Raw genomic sequence first — 2,165 nt, forward strand, 5'->3', positions numbered from 1 at the left:
ACAAAAAAATATTTAGTTAACTCTAATATTTTTTATGCTAGAAAAAATTAATTACAAAATTAAAAACAGTGTAGGAATTTAATTAAAAAAATATAAAAACTTAATTAAAAATTTGATAAAACTACATAGACTAACAGAATAATTAAACTAATTTTAAAATATCATACAAAATTTTACTTAATTGTTTGATAAATTATTATAGAATTTAATTTTGATACAATTATCTAATTATATTTATTTTTTTAGATAACAAATATAAAAAATATTTATTTTTAATAATATAGTATCATGTAATTGAATCCACGTATTAAATTATTTTTACAGTGCATTAAAATTAAGTTATTTATTATGTTAACTTATGAAATACTATTTATGTTATGTTATGCTATGTTGCATATACCTTGTTGCCCCAATCAGTACCATGTTCATATCCAGAAGCAGCAACTTCCTTGGCTGCCTCAAGAGAGTTGCAAAGATTAGCATTTTGAGTAAATGTCTTCTTCCCTTCCAATGCTTGAGCAGCTGATTCCACAAACTCTTCCGAACTTCCAAATATTATGTCCTTTTTTGATGATTTTCCTGAAAATAGTGAATATTTATAACACAAGGCCTGTTTTTTAAAAAAAGAGAAAAAATATTTGTATATTTTGCTATACGGCTATACCAAGATCCTTGTTTCCATTTTGAATATGATGGTGAGGAGAAAGGCCATAAAGAACTTTTCTTCTATGAAAGCAATTGGTTCCTACATAGTAAATTCCTTGAATACCAGAGACTCCACCACCTATGTACTGCATGATCACAACAACAAAGGAAATTAAATAATATTTTCCTTTGCTTATTAGTGGTTGTTGTTGACATTATGTTTGATTTCACTAACCACAAATATTGTGACTAGTTGATTTCCGAAGGGATCATCCTTTAATCCATCATAGAACTGCTGAGGACATTGAACAAATGCAACTTCTTTATCTGAATTTGGATCCATCAAAACGCATAGGGCATGTTGTACAATCTCTGGATTGTTCACATGCATGTCACAGTCTACGTTCAGTATGTACGGAGCATTTGTCATCAATCCGGACACTCTTGTCTGCTCATCATACATACAAATTCAAATTAATTCAATGATTATGATTTATGAAGCATTTCATCCAGACTCCTTAATTAACCACTTGATTGAATACATTTGATATATGTTGTAAAAATAATTACAATAATAACTTTGTTAGGTATCCAACTAGAAAATAGCCAACTACAACTAATTAGTAAAAGAAATAGTCTATTAAGAAAAAAGAATTGAAATGGATTTTTTTTGGGGTTTTTTTTTTTTTGAAAATAATGTGAATTCAAATTATTACGAAAAATATCCAAAATCAAATAAAAAAAATTCAAAATCTAAAAACAATATTTAAAACCAAATAAAAACAAATCTACAAAATCATTATAAAACGAATATCCAAAACCTAATAAAAAAATATCCAAAACATAACAAAAAAAATAATAAAAAACCTAACAAAAAAAGATAATAATTAAAAAAATATAAAATAAAATAATTTTAAACTATTTTAAATTGATTTCTTATTATCTCTAATGTCATGGAAGGCAGAACATACCAAGACATTCATAGCACCAGCCTTATAACGATGTGGATGATTAGGATTCTTCTCTCTTGATACATAGATTAAATGGGGCACCCCATCTGAAACACCTTCTTTGTTCTCCCATATTACCTAATGCCATCATCATCATGGTGAAAATACTATTTTAACATATATTATTGACCTAAATCTTAAATGCCTGAGAATGATTGTGTCCTTTTTTCTTCTTCTAATAATACAGTAGTAGCACCTATCAGTTAATAAATAGTTGAAGATGGGACACAATTAGTAACCTTATTTAACCAAGACAACAAAAAAGTAAAATAAAATTGACTTTTTTTTAGATACTGTCAGGCTGAGATAGTGGGAAAGCTTCACGTGTCGGTCAGTGTGGTGAGTCCACATTTAATAGCAGCTCCTTAGGAAGACCCCATGTTAAGTAAAAAACAAAATTGAATATCTTTCAAACATCTTTTCACATTAAAATAATTATATGAATAGTTAGATATGAATCCTTAGATGATTTAATTAAATATATTAAATTAAATATATCAAATTATTTAA

The 2,165-nt window shown here is 26.9% G+C and overlaps 1 protein-coding gene across 1 annotated transcript in view; it reads right to left on the reverse strand.

Moving 5' to 3' along the window:
* LOC107610362 (cellulose synthase-like protein B4) overlaps positions 1-2,165 on the reverse strand; it is a 5,028-nt gene that overhangs the window by 1,584 nt on the left and 1,279 nt on the right. The window contains exons 4-7 of the mRNA XM_021108090.1: positions 1,617-1,733; positions 881-1,093; positions 665-791; positions 401-579 (exon numbers count right to left, since the gene is read on the reverse strand). Coding sequence (XP_020963749.1) covers positions 401-579; positions 665-791; positions 881-1,093; positions 1,617-1,733 — 636 coding nt within the window. The remainder of the gene's footprint in view (positions 1-400; positions 580-664; positions 792-880; positions 1,094-1,616; positions 1,734-2,165) is intronic.

This window comes from Arachis ipaensis, chromosome B08, assembly GCF_000816755.2.
Source record: "Arachis ipaensis cultivar K30076 chromosome B08, Araip1.1, whole genome shotgun sequence".
Taxonomy (NCBI): Eukaryota; Viridiplantae; Streptophyta; class Magnoliopsida; order Fabales; family Fabaceae; genus Arachis; species Arachis ipaensis.